A 19332-nucleotide genomic window follows, 5' to 3' on the forward strand; every position below is an offset into this window, starting at 1 on the left:
TTGGCACGGTGCGGCAAAAGTGGGCGTGGCCGGCGTGGTGGGGCCGGGCAAGGTCGGGGAGAGACAAAAAGAGATGGGAAATAGCTGAAGAGAGAGCAAAAGAGAGGGGAAAGAGCAAAAGAGAGGAGGGAGAGAGAGCAAAAGAGAGGGGAAAGAGCAAAAGAGAGGGGAAAGAGCAAAAGAGAGGGGAAAGAGCAAAAGAGAGGGAAGAGAGAGAAAATCAGAGGGGAAGAGAGAAAATCAGAGCGGGAGAGAGCAAAAGAGAGGGGGAAAGAGAGCAGAAGAGAGAGAGCAAAAGAGAGGGGGGAGAGAAGGGGGAGAGAGCAATAGAGAGGGGGAGAAAGAGCAAACGAGAGGGATGGAGAGAGAGAGCAAAATAGAGGGGGGGAGAGAGAGCAAAAGAGACGGGGGGAGAGAGCAAAAGAGAGGGGGAGAGAGAGCGCGCAAAAGAGGGGGGAGAGAGCGCGCAAAAGAGGGGGGAGAGAGCGCGCAAAAGAGAGGGGGAGAGAGAGAGCAAAAGAGAGGGATGGAGAGAGCGCAAAAGAGAGGGATGGAGAGAGAGCAAAAGAGAGGGGGGGAGAGAGCAAAAGAGAGGGATGGAGAGAGTAAAAGAGAGGGGGAGAGAGAGAGCGCAAAAGAGAGGGTAGAGAGAGAGAGCGCAAAAGAGAGGGGGAGAGAGAGCGCGCAAAAGAGAGGGGGGGAGAGAGCGCGCAAATGAGAGGGGGAGAGAGAGAGCGCAAAAGAGAGGGGGGAGAGAGAGCGCAAAAAAGAGAGGGTGGAGAAAGGGAGCAAAAGAGAGGGGAAAGAGCAAAAGAAAGGGTAGAGAGAGCAAAAGAAAGGGTAGAGAGAGCAAACGAGAGGGGGTAGAGAGAGCAAACGAGAGGGGGTAGAGAGAGCAAAAGAGGTGGAGCAAGAGAGGGGGAGAGAGCACAAAACAGAGGAGAGAGAGCGAGCAAAGTAGAGGGAAGAGAGAGAAAATCAGAGGGGGAGAGAGCAAAAGGGGGGATGGAGAGAGAGATCAAAAGAGAGGGATGGAGAGAGAGAGCAAAAGAGAGGGATGGAGAGAGAGAGCAAAAGAGAGGGGGGGAGAGAGAGCAAAAGAAGGGGGAGAGAGAGGGATGGAGATAGAGAGCAAAAGAGAGGGGAAAGAGACAGAGCAAAAGAGAGGGGGAGAGAGAGCGCGCAAAAGAGAGGGGGAGAGAGAGCGCAAAAGAGAGGGGGGAGAGAGAGAGCACAAAAGAGAGGGGGGAGAGAGAGCGCAAAAGAGAGAGGGGAGAGAGAGAGCGCAAAAGAGAGGGGGGAGAGAGAGAGCGCAAAAGAGAGGGGGGAGAGAGAGCACAAAAGAGAGGGGGGAGAGAGTGCAAAACAGAGGGGGGTGGAGAGAGCGCAAAAGAGAGGGGGGGAGAGAGAGAGCTAAAAAGAGAGGGGGAGAGAGAGAGCGCAAAAGAGAGGGGGAGAGAGAGAGCGCAAAAGAGAGGGGGAGAGAGAGAGCGCAAAAGAGAGGGGGAGAGAGAGAGCGCAAAAGAGAGGGGGAGAGAGAGAGCGCAAAAGAGGGGGAGAGAGAGAGAGCGCCAAAGAGAGGGGGAGAGAGAGCGCCAAAGAGAGGGGGAGAGAGAGCGCAAAAGAAAGAGGGGTGAGAGAGCGCAAAAGAGAGGGGGAGAGAGAGCGCAAAAGAAAGAGGGGTGAGAGAGCGCAAAAGAGAGGGGGAGAGAGAGCGCAAAAGAGAGGGGGGAGAGAGAGAGCGCAAAAGAGAGGGGGGGAGAGAGAGAGCGCAAAAGAGAGGGGGGGGAGAGAGAGCGCAAAAGAGAGGGGGGAGAGAGAACGCGCAAAAGAGAGGAGGGGAGAGAGCAAAAGAGAGGGTGGAGAGGGGAAAGATCAAAAGGAAAGGGGAGAGAGAGCAAAAGAGAGGGGGGGGGAGAGAGCAAGGGGTGGGACCACTGTACTGCAAAAGATGGCCCGTGTAAACGGGCTTTAGGACTAGTTTATATATAGTCCGCTGCTCTGTACTTTGGCAAATCCACGTTATTTTGTTTATAGAACACCCACAGCCCAGTCCCTTGTATAAAAACATACATGACCGCATTAAAAACTATTTCAGTTACCTTTTCATTTTCCAGATCGCATCCACAGCTCTAAGCCCAAGTTTTACTGTATTTAAGTTTTCCTGGTTGTTGCAGAATGAATCGTTGTCTTTTACATTGTAACATATAAGCCAAAATGTGTTAATCTGAATTATTTTACTTGTGCTTAGGTTAAAAACTTAACATTAAAAACTGAGCAAGAGACGCAGAAAAGAAGCCTGACACAGAACGACTTGAAAATGCAGCTGCAGCAGGTGAACAGTTTGAAGATGTCTGAAAAACAACTTAAACAAGAGATCAATCATCTAACAGAGATAAAACTGAACCTGGAGAAACAGAACACTGAGCTGCGCAAGTAAGAGTCAGAAGCCCATAATGAGTCTGTAAGACCGATGTCTGCAGTCGCAGATAGAAAATTTAGAGTCAAAATAGTGCACGCTATGCAGCCAGATAGGGTTAATGGGACAAGCAAAGTGGGATTTTTAAATCTGAGAGCTCTGGGTGTTGGTGCGGCATTGCTTAGACATTTGTATGTGTAGCACTGTTTTTTGGGAATGTAGGTCAGAGCTATGTCTATTTTATTTCTATATTTAGGCCAGACAGTATGTGTATATTAGCCAGGTATAAGGTGCTGTTACTGTAAGATCTTTGCTTTTTGTGCCTGTGAATAGAATAAGGGGTACTATGATTTCATATGAGGCAGGGAGGACATTCTAATATATATTCTTGATATAATGAAGCTGAATCACCTGAAATGTGCAAGGCAGCAGCATGGTCTTCCCTGTATATGTTCACTAAATTTGACTAATGCAGTGTGTGAGCCTCTCAGCAAATATCATTTGATAGGTCGTTCTTTTTTTTCTTTCTTTTTTTTTTAATGTCTGACCTCTCTTCTCAGTACTTGAGTAGTCATTTCTTTCATGTAATTAGCAAGAGTCCATGAGCTAGTGACGTATGGGATATACATTCCTACCAGGAGGGGCAAAGTTTCCCAAACCTTAAAATGCCTATAAATACACCCCTCACCACACCCACAATTCAGTTTTACAAACTTTGCCTCCGATGGAGGTGGTGAAGTAAGTTTGTGCTAGATTCTACGTTGATATGCGCTCCGCAGCAAGTTGGAGCCCGGTTTTCCTCTCAGCGTGCAGTGAATGTCAGAGGGATGTGAGGAGAGTATTGCCTATTTGAATGCAGTGATCTCCTTCTAAGGGGTCTATTTCATAGGTTCTCTGTTATCGGTCGTAGAGATTCATCTCTTACCTCCCTTTTCAGATCGACGATATACTCTTATATATACCATTACCTCTGCTGATTCTCGTTTCAGTACTGGTTTGGCTATCTGCTATATGTAGATGAGTGTCCTGGGGTAAGTAAGTCTTATTTTCTGTGACACTCCTAGCTATGGTTGGGCACTTTGTTTATAAAGTTCTAAATATATGTATTCAAACATTTATTTGCCTTGACTCAGAATGTTCAACTTTCCTTATTTTTCAGACAGTCAGTTTCATATTTGGGATAATGCATTTTAATTTAACATTCTTTACCTTAAAATTTGACTTTTTCCCTGTGGGCTGTTAGGCTCGCGGGGGCTGAAAATGCTTCATTTTATTGCGTCATTCTTGGCGCGGACTTTTTTGGCGCAAAAATTCTATTTCCGTTTCCGGCGTCATACATGTCGCCGGAAGTTGCGTCATTTTTTGACGTTATTTTGCGCCAAAAATGTTGGCGTTCCGGATGTGGCGTCATTTTTGGCGCCAAAAAGCATTTAGGCGCCAAATAATGTGGGCGTCTTATTTGGCGCGAAAAAATATGGGCGTCACTTTTGTCTCCACATTATTTAAGTCTCATTTTCTTCTGTTATGTGTGATCAGTCCACGGGTCATCATTACTTCTGGGATATAACTCCTCCCCAACAGGAAATGCAAGAGGATTCACCCAGCAGAGCTGCATATAGCTCCTCCCCTCTACGTCAGTCCCAGTCATTCTCTTGCACCCAACGACTAGATAGGATGTGTGAGAGGACTATGGTGATTATACTTAGTTTTTATGACTTCAATCAAAAGTTTGTTATTTTACAATAGCACCGGAGCGTGTTATTACTTCTCTGGCAGACTTTGAGGAAGAATCTACCAGAGTTTTTTACTATGATTTTAACCGGAGTAGTTAAGATCATATTGCTGTTCTCGGCCATCTGAGGGAGGTAAAAGCTTCAGATCAGGGGACAGCGGGCAGATGAATCTGCATTGAGGTATGTAGCAGTTTTTATTTTCTGAATGGAATTGATGAGAAAATCCTGCTATACCGTTATAATGACATGTATGTATACACTTCAGTATTCTGGGAATGGTATTTCACCGGAACTACTCTGTTAAGGTTACTAATCCTTTTAATAAGTATTATCATGTTAAACGTTTTTGCTGGAATGTAGAATCGTTTACATTGCTGAGGTACTGAGTGAATAAATGTTTGGGCATTATTTTCCACTTGGCAGTTTGCTTTAAATTGTGACAGTTTCGTTTCTCTTCACTGCTGTGTGTGAGAGGGAGGGGCCGTTTTTGGCGCTCTTTGCTACGCATCAAAAATTTCCAGTCAGCTACTATTATATTTCCTGCATGATCCGGCTCATCTCTGACAGATCTCAGGGGTCTTCAAACTTCTTTGAAGGGAGGTACATTCTCTCAGCAGAGCTGTGAGAATTTTATATTGACTGTGAATAAAAACTTTTCTCTGTAATTTTATGTCAATTTAGTTATTGTTATTTACTAATGGGAACAAACCTTTGCTAAAAGTTGTGTTATTTTAAAGTTGATGCTATAACTGTTTTTCAGTTCATTATCTCAACTGTCATTTAATCGTTTAAGTACCTCTTTGAGGCACAGTACGTTTTTGCTAAAAAAGATATAACCAGGTTGCAAGTTATTGCTAGTGTGTTAAACATGTCTGACTCAGAGGAAGATGTCTGTGTCATTTGTTCCAATGCCAAGGTGGAGCCCAATAGAAATTTATGTACTAACTGTATTGATGCTACTTTAAATAAAAGTCAATCTGTACAATGTGAACAAATTTCACCAAACTGCGAGGGGAGAGTTATGCCGACTAACTCGCCTCACGCGGCAGTACCTGCATCTCCCGCCCGGGAGGTGAGTGATATTATGGCGCCTAGTACATCTGGGCGGCCATTACAGATAACATTACATGATATGGCTGCTGTTATGACTGAAGTTTTGTCTAAATTACCAGAACTAAGAGGCAAGCGTGATCACTCTGGGGTGAGAACAGAGTGCGCTGACAATACTAGGGCCATGTCTGATACTGCGTCACAGATTGCAGAGCATGAGGACGGAGAGCTTCATTCTGTGGGTGACGGTTCTGATCCAAACAGATTGGATTCAGATATTTCAAATTTTAAATTTAAATTGGAGAACCTCCGTGTATTACTAGGGGAGGTCTTAGCAGCTCTTAATGATTGTAACACCGTTGCAATACCAGAGAAACTGTGTAGGTTGGATAAATACTTTGCGGTACCGGCGAGTACTGACGTTTTTCCTATACCTAAGAGATTAACTGAAATTGTTACTAAGGAGTGGGATAGACCCGGTGTGCCGTTCTCACCCCCTCCAATATTTAGAAAGATGTTTCCAATAGACGCCACCACTCGGGACTTATGGCAAACGGTCCCTAAGGTGGAGGGAGCAGTTTCTACTTTAGCTAAGCGTACCACTATCCCGGTGGAGGATAGCTGTGCCTTTTCAGATCCAATGGATAAAAAATTAGAGGGTTACCTTAAGAAAATGTTTGTTCAACAAGGTTTTATATTGCAACCCCTTGCATGTATCGCGCCGATTACGGCTGCGGCAGCATTTTGGATTGAGTCTCTGGAAGAGAACCTTAGTTCATCTACGCTAGACGACATTATGGACAGGCTTAAAGTCCTTAAACTAGCTAATTCATTCATTTCGGAGGCCGTAGTACATTTAACCAAACTTACGGCTAAGAACTCAGGATTCGCCATACAGGCACGTAGGGCACTGTGGCTAAAATCCTGGTCAGCTGATGTTACTTCTAAGTCCAAATTACTTAATATACCTTTCAAGGGGCAGTCTTTATTTGGGCCCGGTTTGAAAGAAATTATCGCTGACATTACAGGAGGTAAGGGCCACGCCCTACCTCAAGACAAAGCCAAAGCTAAGGCTAGACAGTCTAATTTTCGTCCCTTTCGGAATTTCAAAACAGGAGCAGCATCAACCTCCACTGCACCAAAACAGGAAGGAGCTGTTGCTCGTTACAGGCAAGGCTGGAAGCCTAACCAGTCCTGGAACAAGGGCAAACAGGCCAGGAAACCTACTGCTGCCCCAAAGACAGCATGAACCGAGAGCCCCCGATCCGGGACCGGATCTAGTGGGGGGCAGACTTTCTCTCTTCGCCCAGGCCTGGGCAAGAGATGTTCAGGATCCCTGGGCGCTAGAGATCATATCTCAGGGATACCTTCTAGACTTCAAATTATCTCCCCCAAGAGGGAGATTTCATCTGTCAAGGTTGTCAACAAACCAGATAAAGAAAGAAGCGTTTCTACGCTGTGTACAAGATCTGTTATTAATGGGAGTGATCCATCCGGTTCCGCGGTCGGAACAAGGACAAGGGTTCTACTCAAACCTGTTTGTGGTTCCCAAAAAAGAGGGAACTTTCAGGCCAATCTTAGATTTAAAGATTCTAAACAAATTCCTAAGAGTTCCATCGTTCAAAATGGAAACTATTCGGACAATCTTGCCCATGATCCAAAAGGGTCAGTACATGACCACAGTGGATTTAAAAGATGCTTACCTTCACATACCGATCCACAAAGATCATCACCGGTATCTACGGTTTGCCTTCCTAGACAGGCACTACCAGTTTGTAGCTCTTCCATTCGGATTGGCTACGGCCCCAAGAATCTTCACAAAGATTCTAGGTGCCCTTCTGGCGGTACTAAGACCACGAGGGATTTCGGTAGCTCCGTACCTAGACGACATTCTAATACAAGCTTCAAGCTTTCAAACTGCCAAGTCTCATACAGAGTTAGTTCTGGCATTTCTAAGGTCGCATGGATGGAAAGTGAACGAAAAGAAGAGTTCTCTTTTTCCTCTCACAAGAGTCCCATTCTTGGGGACTCTTATAGATTCTGTAGAAATGAAGATTTACCTGACAGAAGACAGGTTAACAAAGCTTCAAAATGCATGCCGTGTCCTTCATTCCATTCAACACCCGTCAGTAGCTCAATGCATGGAGGTGATCGGCTTAATGGTAGCGGCAATGGACATAGTACCTTTTGCACGCCTACACCTCAGACCGCTGCAATTGTGCATGCTAAGTCAGTGGAATGGGGATTACTCAGATTTGTCCCCTACTCTGAATCTGAATCAAGAGACCAGAAATTCTCTTCTATGGTGGCTTCATCGGCCACACCTGTCCAGGGGGATGCCATTCAGCAGCCCAGACTGGACAATTGTAACTACAGACGCCAGCCTACTAGGTTGGGGCGCTGTCTGGAATTCTCTGAAGGCTCAGGGATTATGGAATCAGGAGGAGAGCCTCCTTCCAATAAACATTCTGGAATTGAGAGCAGTTCTCAATGCCCTTCTGGCTTGGCCCCAATTAACAACTCGGGGGTTCATCAGGTTTCAGTCGGACAATATCACGACTGTAGCTTACATCAACCATCAGGGGGGGACAAGAAGCTCCCTAGCAATGATGGAAGTATCAAAGATAATTCGCTGGGCAGAGTCTCACTCTTGCCACCTGTCAGCAATCCACATCCCGGGAGTGGAGAACTGGGAGGCGGATTTCTTGAGTCGCCAGACTTTTCATCCGGGGGAGTGGGAACTTCATCCGGAGGTCTTTGCCCAAATACTTCGACGTTGGGGCAGACCAGAGATAGATCTCATGGCGTCTCGCCAGAACGCCAAACTTCCTCACTACGGGTCCAGATCCAGGGATCCGGGAGCGGTTCTGATAGATGCTTTGACAGCACCTTGGAACTTCGGGATGGCTTATGTGTTTCCACCCTTCCCGCTGCTTCCTCGATTGATTGCCAAAATCAAACAGGAGAGAGCATCAGTGATCCTAATAGCACCTGCATGGCCACGCAGGACTTGGTATGCAGATCTAGTGGACATGTCATCCTGTCCGCCTTGGTCTCTACCTCTAAGACAGGACCTTCTGATACAGGGTCCGTTCAAACATCAAAATCTAACTTCTCTGAAGCTGACTGCTTGGAAATTGAACGCTTGATTTTATCAAAACGTGGTTTTTCTGAGTCGGTTATTGATACCCTGATACAGGCTAGGAAGCCTGTTACCAGAAAGATTTATCATAAAATATGGCGTAAATACCTATACTGGTGCGAATCCAAACGTTACTCCTGGAGTAAGGTTAGGATCCCTAGGATATTGTCCTTTCTACAAGAAGGCTTAGAAAAGGGTTTATCGACTAGTTCATTAAAGGGACAGATTTCAGCTCTGTCCATCTTGTTACACAGGCGTCTGTCAGAAAGTCCAGACGTCCAGGCCTTTTGTCAGGCTTTAGCTAGGATCAAGCCTGTGTTTAAAGCTGTTGCTCCACCATGGAGTTTAAACTTAGTTCTTAACGTTTTACAGGGTGTTCCGTTTGAACCCCTTCATTCCATTGATATAAAATTGTTATCTTGGAAAGTTCTGTTTTTAATGGCTATTTCCTCGGCTCGAAGAGTCTCTGAGTTATCAGCATTACATTGTGATTCTCCTTATCTGATTTTTCACTCAGACAAGGTAGTTCTGCGTACTAAACCTGGGTTCTTACCTAAGGTAGTCACTAACAGGAATATCAATCAAGAGATTGTTGTTCCATCCTTGTGTCCAAATCCTTCTTCAAAGAAGGAACGTCTTCTACACAATCTGGATGTAGTTCGTGCCCTCAAGTTCTACTTGCAGGCAACTAAAGATTTTCGTCAAACTTCTTCCCTGTTTGTCGTTTATTCTGGACAGAGGAGAGGTCAAAAAGCTTCTGCTACCTCTCTCTCTTTTTGGCTTCGTAGCATAATACGTTTAGCCTATGAGACTGCTGGACAGCAGCCTCCTGAAAGAATTACAGCTCACTCCACTAGAGCTGTGGCTTCCACTTGGGCCTTTAAGAATGAGGCCTCTGTTGAACAGATTTGCAAGGCTGCAACTTGGTCTTCGCTTCATACTTTTTCCAAATTTTACAAATTTGACACTTTTGCTTCTTCGGAGGCTATTTTTGGGAGAAAGGTTCTTCAGGCAGTGGTTCCTTCTGTATAATGAGCCTGCCTATCCCTCCCGTCATCCGTGTACTTTTGCTTTGGTATTGGTATCCCAGAAGTAATGATGACCCGTGGACTGATCACACATAACAGAAGAAAACATAATTTATGCTTACCTGATAAATTCCTTTCTTCTGTTGTGTGATCAGTCCACGGCCCGCCCTGTTTTTAAGGCAGGTAAATAGTTTTTAAATTATACTCCAGTCACCACTTCACCCTTGGTTACTCCTTTCTCGTTGATTCTTGGTCGAATGACTGGGACTGACGTAGAGGGGAGGAGCTATATGCAGCTCTGCTGGGTGAATCCTCTTGCATTTCCTGTTGGGGAGGAGTTATATCCCAGAAGTAATGATGACCCGTGGACTGATCACACAACAGAAGAAAGGAATTTATCAGGTAAGCATAAATTATGTTTTTTATTGCTTCTGGTTGCTAGAAGCTTGTTCTTTGGCATTTTTTCCCATTCCTGAAACTGTCATTTAAGGAATTTGATCAATTTTGCTTTATATGTTGTTTTCTCCAACATAGGTGTGTCCGGTCCACGGCGTCATCCTTACTTGTGGGATATTCTCTTCCCCAACAGGAAATGGCAAAGAGCCCAGCAAAGCTGGTCACATGATCCCTCCTAGGCTCCGCCTACCCCAGTCATTCTCTTTGCCGTTGTACAGGCAACATCTCCACGGAGATGGCTTAGAGTTTTTTAGTGTTTAACATGCAGATAAGGTGGTTTTACGTACTAAACCTGGTTTTCTTCCAAAAGTTGTTTCTAACAAAAACATTAACCAGGAGATTATCGTACCTTCTCTGTGTCCGAAACCAGTTTCAAAGAAGGAACGTTTGTTGCACAATTTGGATGTTGTTCGCGCTCTAAAATTCTATTTAGATGCTACAAAGGATTTTAGACAAACATCTTCCTTGTTTGTTGTTTATTCCGGTAAAAGGAGAGGTCAAAAAGCAACTTCTACCTCTCTCTCTTTTTGGATTAAAAGCATCATCAGATTGGCTTACGAGACTGCCGGACGGCAGCCTCCCGAAAGAATCACAGCTCATTCCACTAGGGCTGTGGCTTCCACATGGGCCTTCAAGAACGAGGCTTCTGTTGATCAGATATGTAGGGCAGCGACTTGGTCTTCACTGCACACTTTTACCAAATTTTACAAGTTTGATACTTTTGCTTCTTCTGAGGCTATTTTTGGGAGAAAGGTTTTGCAAGCCGTGGTGCCTTCCATTTAGGTGACCTGATTTGCTCCCTCCCTTCATCCGTGTCCTAAAGCTTTGGTATTGGTTCCCACAAGTAAGGATGACGCCGTGGACCGGACACACCTATGTTGGAGAAAACAGAATTTATGTTTACCTGATAAATTACTTTCTCCAACGGTGTGTCCGGTCCACGGCCCGCCCTGGTTTTTTTAATCAGGTCTGATAATTTATTTTCTTTAACTACAGTCACCACGGTACCATATGGTTTCTCCTATGCAAATATTCCTCCTTAACGTCGGTCGAATGACTGGGGTAGGCGGAGCCTAGGAGGGATCATGTGACCAGCTTTGCTGGGCTCTTTGCCATTTCCTGTTGGGGAAGAGAATATCCCACAAGTAAGGATGACGCCGTGGACCGGACACACCGTTGGAGAAAGTAATTTATCAGGTAAACATAAATTCTGTTTTTTTCTTTTACATATTGCAAGATGTTCCACGTTGCAACTGAGTCAGAAGATACTTCAGGAAAATCACTGCACAGTGCTGGAGCTACCAAGCTAAGTGTATCTGCTATAAACTTTTTGGTATCTGTTTCTCCAGCTGTTATTTGTATTGCATGTCATGTCAAACTTATTAATGCAGATAAAATTTCCTTTAGTACTGTTACATTACCTGTTGCTGTTCCGTCAACATCTAATTTTCAGAGTGTTCCTGATAACATAAGAGATTTTATTTTTTTTTAAATCCATTAAGAAGGCTATGTCTGTTATTTCTCCTTCTAGTATACATAAAAGTCTTTTAAAACTTCTCTTTTTTCAGATGAATTTTTAAATGAACATCATCATTCTGATACTGATAATAGTTCTTCTGGTTCAGAGGTTTCTGTCTCAGAGGTTGATGCTGATAAATCTTTGTATTTGTTCAAGATGGAATTTATTCGTTCTTTACTTAAAGAAGTGTTATTTGCATTAGAAATAGAGGATTCTGGTCCTCTTGATACTAAATGTAAACGTTTAAATAAGGTTTTTTAAATCTCCTGTAGTTATTCCAGAAGTGTTTTATCTCCCTGATGCTATTTCTGAAGTAATTTCCAGGGAATGGAATAATTTGGGTAATTTATTTTACTCCTTCTAGACGTTTAAGCAAATTATATCCTGTGCCATCTGACAGATTAGAGTTTTTTGGGACAAAAATCCCTAAGGTTATGGGGCTGTCTCTACTCCTGCTAATGTACTACTATTCCTACGGCAGATAGTACTTCATTTAAGGATCCTTTAGATAGGAAAATTGAATCCTTTCTAAGAAAAGCTTACTTATGTTCAGGTAATCTTCTTAGACCTGCTATATTTTTAGCGGATGTTGCTGCAGCTTCAACTTTTTGGTTAGAAGCTTTAGCGCAACAAGTAACAGATCATAATTTTATAGCATTATTATTATTCTATAACATGCTAATAATTTTATTGGTGATACCATCTTTTGATATCATTAGAGTTGATGTCAGGTATATGTCTCTAGCTATTTTAGCTAGAACAGCTTTATGGATTAAACTTGGAATGCTGACATGTCTTCTAAGTCAACTTTGCTTTCTTTCCAGGGTAAATAATCATTTCTCCAACATAGGTGTGTCCGGTCCACGGCGTCATCCTTACTTGTGGGATATTCTCTTCCCCAACAGGAAATGGCAAAGAGCCCAGCAAAGCTGGTCACATGATCCCTCCTAGGCTCCGCCTACCCCAGTCATTCTCTTTGCCGTTGTACAGGCAACATCTCCACGGAGATGGCTTAGAGTTTTTTAGTGTTTAACTGTAGTTTTTATTATTCAATCAAGAGTTTGTTATTTTGAAATAGTGCTGGTATGTACTATTTACTCAGAAACAGAAAAGAGATGAAGATTTCTGTTTGTATGAGGAAAATGATTTTAGCAACCGTCACTAAAATCCATGGCTGTTCCACACAGGACTGTTGAGAGCAATTAACTTCAGTTGGGGGAACAGTGAACAGTCTCTTGCTGCTTGAGGTATGACACATTCTAACAAGACGATGTAATGCTGGAAGCTGTCATTTTCCCTATGGGATCCGGTAAGCCATGTTTATTACGATCGTAAATAAGGGCTTCAAAAAGGGCTTATTAAGACTGTAGACTTTTTCTGGGCTAAATCGATTGATTATTAACACATATTTAGCCTTGAGGAATCATTTTATCTGGGTATTTTGATATAATAATATCGGCAGGCACTGTTTTAGACACCTTATTCTTTAGGGGCTTTCCCAAAGCATAGGCAGAGCCTCATTTTCGCGCCGGTGTTGCGCACTTGTTTTTGAGAGGCATGGCATGCAGTCGCATGTGAGAGGAGCTCTGATACTTAGAAAAGACTTTCTGAAGGCGTCATTTGGTATCGTATTCCCCTTTGGGCTTGGTTGGGTCTCAGCAAAGCAGATACCAGGGACTGTAAAGGGGTTAAAGTTCTAAACGGCTCCGGTTCCGTTATTTTAAGGGTTAAAGCTTCCAAATTTGGTGTGCAATACTTTTAAGGCTTTAAGACACTGTGGTGAAAATTTGGTGAATTTTGAACAATTCCTTCATGTTTTTTCGCAATTGCAGTAATAAAGTGTGTTCGGTTTAAAATTTAAAGTGACAGTAACGGTTTTATTTTAAAACGTTTTTTGTACTTTGTTATCAAGTTTATGCCTGTTTAACATGTCTGAACTACCAGATAGACTGTGTTCTGAATGTGGGGAAGCCAGAATTCCTATTCATTTAAATAAATGTGATTTATGTGACAATGACAATGATGCCCAAGATGATTCCTCAAGTGAGGGGAGTAAGCATGGTACTGCATCATTCCCTCCTTCGTCTACACGAGTCTTGCCCACTCAGGAGGCCCCTAGTACATCTAGCGCGCCAATACTCCTTACTATGCAACAATTAACGGCTGTAATGGATAATTCTGTCAAAAACATTTTAGCCAAAATGAACACTTATCAGCGTAAGCGCGACTGCTCTGTTTTAGATACTGAAGAGCATGACGACGCTGATAATAATATTTCTGAAGGGCCCCTAACCCAGTCTGATGGGGCCAGGGAGGTTTTGTCTGAGGGAGAAATTACTGATTCAGGGAACATTTCTCAACAAGCTGAACCTGATGTGATTGCATTTAAATTTAAGTTGGAACATCTCCGCATTCTGCTTAAGGAGGTATTATCCACTCTGGATGATTGTGACAAATTGGTCATCCCAGAGAAACTATGTAAAATGGACAAGTTCCTGGAGGTGCCGGGGCTCCCAGAAGCTTTTCCTATACCCAAGCGGGTGGCGGACATTGTTAATAAAGAATGGGAAAGGCCCGGTATTCCTTTCGTCCCTCCCCCCATATTTAAAAAATTGTTTCCTATGGTCGACCCCAGAAAGGACTTATGGCAGACAGTCCCCAAGGTCGAGGGAGCGGTTTCCACTTTAAACAAACGCACCACTATACCCATAGAGGATAGTTGTGCTTTCAAAGATCCTATGGATAAAAAATTAGAAGGTTTGCTTAAAAAGATGTTTGTTCAGCAGGGTTACCTTCTACAACCAATTTCATGCATTGTCCCTGTCGCTACAGCCGCATGTTTCTGGTTCGATGAGCTGATAAAGGCGGTCGATAGTGATTCTCCTCCTTTTGAGGAGATTATGGACAGAATCAATGCTCTCAAATTGGCTAATTCTTTCACCCTAGACGCCACTTTGCAATTGGCTAGGTTAGCGGCTAAGAATTCTGGGTTTGCTATTGTGGCGCGCAGAGCGCTTTGGTTGAAATCTTGGTCGGCTGATGCGTCTTCCAAGAACAAGCTACTTAACATTCCTTTCAAGGGGAAAACGCGGTTTGGCCCTGACTTGAAAGAGATTATCTCTGATATCACTGGGGGTAAGGGCCACGCCCTTCCTCAGGATCGGCCTTTCAAGGCAAAAAATAAACCTAATTTTCGTCCCTTTCGTAGAAACGGACCAGCCCAAAGTGCTACGTCCTCTAAGCAAGAGGGTAACTCTTCTCAAGCCAAGCCAGCTTGGAGACCAATGCAAGACTGGAACAAGGGAAAGCAGGCCAAGAAACCTGCCACTGCTACCAAGACAGCATGAAATGTTGGCCCCCGATCCGGGACCGGATCTGGTGGGGGGCAGACTCTCTCTCTTCGCTCAGGCTTGGGCAAGAGATGTTCTGGATCCTTGGGCGCTAGTAATAGTCTCCCAAGGTTATCTTCTGGAATTCAAGGGACTTCCCCCAAGGGGGAGGTTCCACAGGTCTCAGTTGTCTTCAGACCACATAAAAAGACAGGCATTCTTACATTGTGTAGAAGACCTGTTAAAAATGGGAGTGATTCATCCTGTTCCATTAAGAGAACAAGGGATGGGGTTCTACTCCAATCTGTTTATAGTTCCCAAGAAAGAGGGAACGTTCAGACCAATCTTAGATCTCAAGATCTTAAACAAGTTTCTCAAGGTTCCATCGTTCAAGATGGAAACCATTCGAACAATTCTTCCTTCCATCCAGGAAGGTCAATTCATGACCACGGTGGATTTAAAGGATGCGTATCTACATATTCCTATCCACAAGGAACATCATCGGTTCCTGAGGTTCGCATTCCTGGACAAACATTACCAGTTCGTGGCGCTTCCTTTCGGATTAGCCACTGTTCCAAGGATTTTCACAAAGGTACTAGGGTCCCTTCTAGCTGTGCTAAGACCAAGGGGCATTGCTGTAGTACCTTACTTGGACGACATTCTGATTCAAGCGTCGTCCCTTCCTCAAGCAAAGGCTCACACGGACATTGTCCTGGCCTTTCTCAGATCTCACGGATGGAAAGTGAACGTGGAAAAGAGTTCTCTATCTCCGTCAACAAGGGTTCCCTTCTTGGGAACCATAATAGACTCCTTAGAAATGAGGATTTTTCTGACAGAGGCCAGAAAAACAAAACTTCTAGACTCTTGTCGGATACTTCATTCCGTTCCTCTTCCTTCCATAGCTCAGTGCATGGAAGTGATCGGGTTGATGGTAGCGGCAATGGACATAGTTCCTTTTGCACGCATTCATCTAAGACCATTACAACTGTGCATGCTCAGTCAGTGGAATGGGGACTATACAGACTTGTCTCCGAAGATACAAGTAAATCAGAGGACCAGAGACTCACTCCGTTGGTGGCTGTCCCTGGACAACCTGTCACGAGGGATGACTTTCCGCAGACCAGAGTGGGTCATTGTCACGACCGACGCCAGTCTGATGGGCTGGGGCGCGGTCTGGGGATCCCTGAAAGCTCAGGGTCTTTGGTCTCGGGAAGAATCTCTTCTACCGATAAATATTCTGGAACTGAGAGCGATATTCAATGCTCTCAAGGCTTGGCCTCAGCTAGCGAGGGCCAAGTTCATACGGTTTCAATCAGACAACATGACAACTGTTGCGTACATCAACCATCAGGGGGGAACAAGGAGTTCCCTGGCGATGGAAGAAGTGACCAAAATCATTCTATGGGCGGAGTTTCACTCCTGCCACCTGTCTGCTATCCACATCCCAGGAGTGGAAAATTGGGAAGCGGATTTTCTGAGTCGTCAGACATTGCATCCGGGGGAGTGGGAACTCCATCCGGAAATCTTTGCCCAAGTCACTCAGCTGTGGGGCATTCCAGACATGGATCTGATGGCCTCTCGTCAGAACTTCAAAGTTCCTTGCTACGGGTCCAGATCCAGGGATCCCAAGGCGGCTCTAGTGGATGCACTAGTAGCACCTTGGACCTTCAAACTAGCTTATGTGTTCCCGCCGTTTCCTCTCATCCCCAGGCTGGTAGCCAGGATCAATCAGGAGAGGGCGTCGGTGATCTTGATAGCTCCTGCGTGGCCACGCAGGACTTGGTATGCAGATCTGGTGAATATGTCTTCGGCTCCACCTTGGAAGCTACCTTTGAGACGAGACCTTCTTGTTCAGGGTCCGTTCGAACATCCGAATCTGGTTTCACTCCAGCTGACTGCTTGGAGATTGAACGCTTGATCTTATCGAAGCGAGGGTTCTCAGATCCTGTTATCGATACTCTTGTTCAGGCCAGAAAGCCTGTAACTAGAAAGATTTACCACAAAATTTGGAAAAAATATATCTGTTGGTGTGAATCTAAAGGATTCCCTTGGGACAAGGTTAAGATTCCTAGGATTCTATCCTTCCTTCAAGAAGGATTGGAAAAAGGTTTATCTGCAAGTTCCCTGAAGGGACAGATTTCTGCCTTGTCTGTGTTACTTCACAAGAAGCTGGCCGCTGTGCCAGATGTTCAAGCTTTTGTTCAGGCTCTGGTTAGAATTAAGCCTGTTTACAAACCTTTGACTCCTCCTTGGAGTCTCAATTTAGTTCTTTCAGTTCTTCAGGGGGTTCCGTTTGAACCCTTGCATTCCGTTGATATTAAGTTATTATCTTGGAAAGTTTTGTTTTTAGTTGCAATTTCTTCTGCTAGAAGAGTTTCAGAATTATCTGCTCTGCAGTGTTCTCCTCCTTATCTGGTGTTCCATGCAGATAAGGTGGTTTTACGTACTAAACCTGGTTTTCTTCCAAAAGTTGTTTCTAACAAAAACATTAACCAGGAGATTATCGTACCTTCTCTGTGTCCGAAACCAGTTTCGAAGAAGGAACGTTTGTTGCACAATTTGGATGTTGTTCGCGCTCTAAAATTCTATTTAGATGCTACAAAGGATTTTAGACAAACATCTTCCTTGTTTGTTGTTTATTCCGGTAAAAGGAGAGGTAAAAAAGCAACTTCTACCTCCCTCTCTTTTTGGATTAAAAGCATCATCAGATTGGCTTACGAGACTGCCGGACGGCAGCCTCCCGAAAGAATCACAGCTCATTCCACTAGGGCTGTGGCTTCCACATGGGCCTTCAAGAACGAGGCTTCTGTTGATCAGATATGTAGGGCAGCGACTTGGTCTTCACTGCACACTTTTACCAAATTTTACAAGTTTGATACTTTTGCTTCTTCTGAGGCTATTTTTGGGAGAAAGGTTTTGCAAGCCGTGGTGCCTTCCATTTAGGTGACCTGATTTGCTCCCTCCCTTCATCCGTGTCCTAAAGCTTTGGTATTGGTTCCCACAAGTAAGGATGACGCCGTGGACCGGACACACCTATGTTGGAGAAAACAGAATTTATGTTTACCTGATAAATTACTTTCTCCAACGGTGTGTCCGGTCCACGGCCCGCCCTGGTTTTTTTAATCAGGTCTGATAATTTATTTTCTTTAACTACAGTCACCACGGTACCATATGGTTTCTCCTATGCAAATATTCCTCCTTAACGTCGGTCGAATGACTGGGGTAGGCGGAGCCTAGGAGGGATCATGTGACCAGCTTTGCTGGGCTCTTTGCCATTTCCTGTTGGGGAAGAGAATATCCCACAAGTAAGGATGACGCCGTGGACCGGACACACCGTTGGAGAAAGTAATTTATCAGGTAAACATAAATTCTGTTTTTTTCTTTTACATATTGCAAGATGTTCCACGTTGCAACTGAGTCAGAAGATACTTCAGGAAAATCACTGCACAGTGCTGGAGCTACCAAGCTAAGTGTATCTGCTATAAACTTTTTGGTATCTGTTTCTCCAGCTGTTATTTGTATTGCATGTCATGTCAAACTTATTAATGCAGATAAAATTTCCTTTAGTACTGTTACATTACCTGTTGCTGTTCCGTCAACATCTAATTTTCAGAGTGTTCCTGATAACATAAGAGATTTTATTTTTTTTTAAATCCATTAAGAAGGCTATGTCTGTTATTTCTCCTTCTAGTATACATAAAAGTCTTTTAAAACTTCTCTTTTTTCAGATGAATTTTTAAATGAACATCATCATTCTGATACTGATAATAGTTCTTCTGGTTCAGAGGTTTCTGTCTCAGAGGTTGATGCTGATAAATCTTTGTATTTGTTCAAGATGGAATTTATTCGTTCTTTACTTAAAGAAGTGTTATTTGCATTAGAAATAGAGGATTCTGGTCCTCTTGATACTAAATGTAAACGTTTAAATAAGGTTTTTTAAATCTCCTGTAGTTATTCCAGAAGTGTTTTATCTCCCTGATGCTATTTCTGAAGTAATTTCCAGGGAATGGAATAATTTGGGTAATTTATTTTACTCCTTCTAGACGTTTAAGCAAATTATATCCTGTGCCATCTGACAGATTAGAGTTTTTTGGGACAAAAATCCCTAAGGTTATGGGGCTGTCTCTACTCCTGCTAATGTACTACTATTCCTACGGCAGATAGTACTTCATTTAAGGATCCTTTAGATAGGAAAATTGAATCCTTTCTAAGAAAAGCTTACTTATGTTCAGGTAATCTTCTTAGACCTGCTATATTTTTAGCGGATGTTGCTGCAGCTTCAACTTTTTGGTTAGAAGCTTTAGCGCAACAAGTAACAGATCATAATTTTATAGCATTATTATTATTCTATAACATGCTAATAATTTTATTGGTGATACCATCTTTTGATATCATTAGAGTTGATGTCAGGTATATGTCTCTAGCTATTTTAGCTAGAACAGCTTTATGGATTAAACTTGGAATGCTGACATGTCTTCTAAGTCAACTTTGCTTTCTTTCCAGGGTAAATAATCATTTCTCCAACATAGGTGTGTCCGGTCCACGGCGTCATCCTTACTTGTGGGATATTCTCTTCCCCAACAGGAAATGGCAAAGAGCCCAGCAAAGCTGGTCACATGATCCCTCCTAGGCTCCGCCTACCCCAGTCATTCTCTT

The 19332-nt window shown here is 43.7% G+C and overlaps 1 protein-coding gene across 3 annotated transcripts in view; it reads left to right on the forward strand.

Annotated features, from left to right (window-relative positions):
• Positions 1-19332, forward strand: part of ROCK2 (Rho associated coiled-coil containing protein kinase 2) — a 653542-nt gene that overhangs the window by 568865 nt on the left and 65345 nt on the right. For all 3 annotated transcript variants that reach the window (XM_053709676.1, XM_053709677.1, XM_053709678.1), the window contains exon 19: positions 2252-2436. In XM_053709676.1, coding sequence (XP_053565651.1) covers positions 2252-2436 — 185 coding nt within the window. The remainder of the gene's footprint in view (positions 1-2251; positions 2437-19332) is intronic.

This window comes from Bombina bombina, chromosome 4, assembly GCF_027579735.1.
Source record: "Bombina bombina isolate aBomBom1 chromosome 4, aBomBom1.pri, whole genome shotgun sequence".
Taxonomy (NCBI): Eukaryota; Metazoa; Chordata; class Amphibia; order Anura; family Bombinatoridae; genus Bombina; species Bombina bombina.